Source organism: Propithecus coquereli, unplaced genomic scaffold, assembly GCF_000956105.1.
Source record: "Propithecus coquereli isolate 6110/MARCELLA unplaced genomic scaffold, Pcoq_1.0 Scaffold465, whole genome shotgun sequence".
NCBI lineage: Eukaryota > Metazoa > Chordata > Mammalia > Primates > Indriidae > Propithecus > Propithecus coquereli.
The window spans coordinates 607,522-609,218 of record NW_012150452.1 but is presented as its reverse complement, the minus strand read 5'-3'; the positions used below and the strand labels follow the sequence as shown (position 1 = coordinate 609,218).

Genomic DNA, 1,697 nt, shown 5'->3' with positions numbered 1-1,697 from the left:
AAATATAAATATAAAACATTAGCAGATAGAATTTGATGAAATGAAATTGCACAAACGTTTGTATACCAGGTTGCATATCACACCTACTAACACCACATGTACATTTTTTTTTTAAATTTAATGTACAGAACAGGATATATTTTAAAATTTTCTTCACCTTTTTAAAAGCTTCATTTGCAAGGGCAGGACGTGTACCTAAGAGAAGCGGTTTGTTGGTGAGGTTGCTTAAGGGAGAACTATCCTGTTCATGTTTCTGAAATTATCTTTTATTTACTAAGATGGACAACACTGAATTTCCATAGCTTTGGCTCTTGGAAGTGATTAAATAAAATGTCATATATATTCCATGAGATATCCTACAGGAAAGAATTAATGTAATTAATGAACAAATTAAGCAGTAAATGGGAAAAAATTGTGCTGAGTGGCAGGAAAATTCTCCTGAATGTCAAATATTGTGAAGTGGAGACAGCGTCGATAAAGGTACTTCCTCTTGTTTGAACAGAACATACATCCTAGGTTAAGAGTCTTTGTCACTTTCCCCGCCACCATACATTTCCGCTAGCTTATTAAACCGAGGGCCCCATTCTCGGAGGTAATCATAGTTTTGGTCTCCTTCAGTAGTACCTGATTCTAAGGAACTCAGAGATTCCGCAATGGAATCATTTCCCTCATAGGCGTAGGTTGCGAGGGAGTCGTACGGCGGCGCGGTGGGGTCGAGGTCGTGCTCTTTAAGCCTCTCGTTAATGAAATCCCGGACGTCCGTGTTGTCCGGAGCTGTGGGAGTCCTTCGTGGGATAAATAACGTTTCCGGAATAATATCTCGCCGGAGCTTTTTTTCCTCAATAGCGGCAGGATTCCTCAGGGTGCCGATATCAAAGGCCTGTGTGTCCTCCTCGCCACCACCTTCGTCGTTGTAGCTCACAATGTTGTCTCTGATGTCTTCTTTAGACAAGATCAGAGGCTCTTTTTTTCGCTGTCTTTTCAGAGCTGCAAACAGTACCACTATAACTTGAAAAAAGACAAGAAGACATATTAGAGGTTCATTCAAAACACTCTAAATAATGAGTGGAAGTACATTTAGGAGTTTAAGTTACTTAGGCTTTTTATAGTAGGTTAGGATTTAAGGTTAATTTTGTACTTCCGAGAATTTTTTGTGGGGGGTTAGAGGAGTAGATATTGAAGGGTTCAACCCCGGTGGTTGGTGCTTACGATCAGTGTTTCTAATTTATTTTTAAAGCAATATGGAATAATCCTCAAACACAGTGACTTACACTTTATCTATTTATCTAAGAACTGTTTAAAGGTGGTTCCCAAGTATACAGACAAAATTTCTTTTGCATTAAATAGGAACATAAGATGTGATATAAAAAATACACAAATTGAATTTGAAATCATATAAGACAATTGAAAAGGGCAAAAATATGTTTTTTTCACATCCTATACAATATTAATAAGCATTGTCCTTCAGAAGATATTTAGTATTACTTACAGTAAATAGCTTTGGTGATGGATTTGCATAGATTTTTTTTCTTGCTGTATTAAAAGAAGGCTTTAATTACTGGAAAAAAGACAAGTTATCTAGACCTTAGATGGGTTTAGAAATTTATGAGATTTTCCATGGAAATATCTATCTTGCATGAAACCTTCTCAACCCAAAATTGTCAGAGCAGGTGATGGCTAAGAGTAAATTCAAATTA

The 1,697-nt window shown here is 36.7% G+C and overlaps 1 protein-coding gene across 1 annotated transcript in view; it reads right to left on the bottom strand.

Annotated features, from left to right (window-relative positions):
* Positions 1-6: 6 nt before the first annotated feature.
* The window catches only part of LOC105819029 (cadherin-10-like), a 139,798-nt gene continuing 138,107 nt past the window's right edge, over positions 7-1,697 (bottom strand). Inside the window, exons 5-6 of the mRNA XM_012655184.1 lie at positions 1,490-1,533; positions 7-1,054 (exon numbers count right to left, since the gene is read on the bottom strand). Coding sequence (XP_012510638.1) covers positions 518-1,054; positions 1,490-1,533 — 581 coding nt within the window. The 3' untranslated portion in view covers positions 7-517. The remainder of the gene's footprint in view (positions 1,055-1,489; positions 1,534-1,697) is intronic.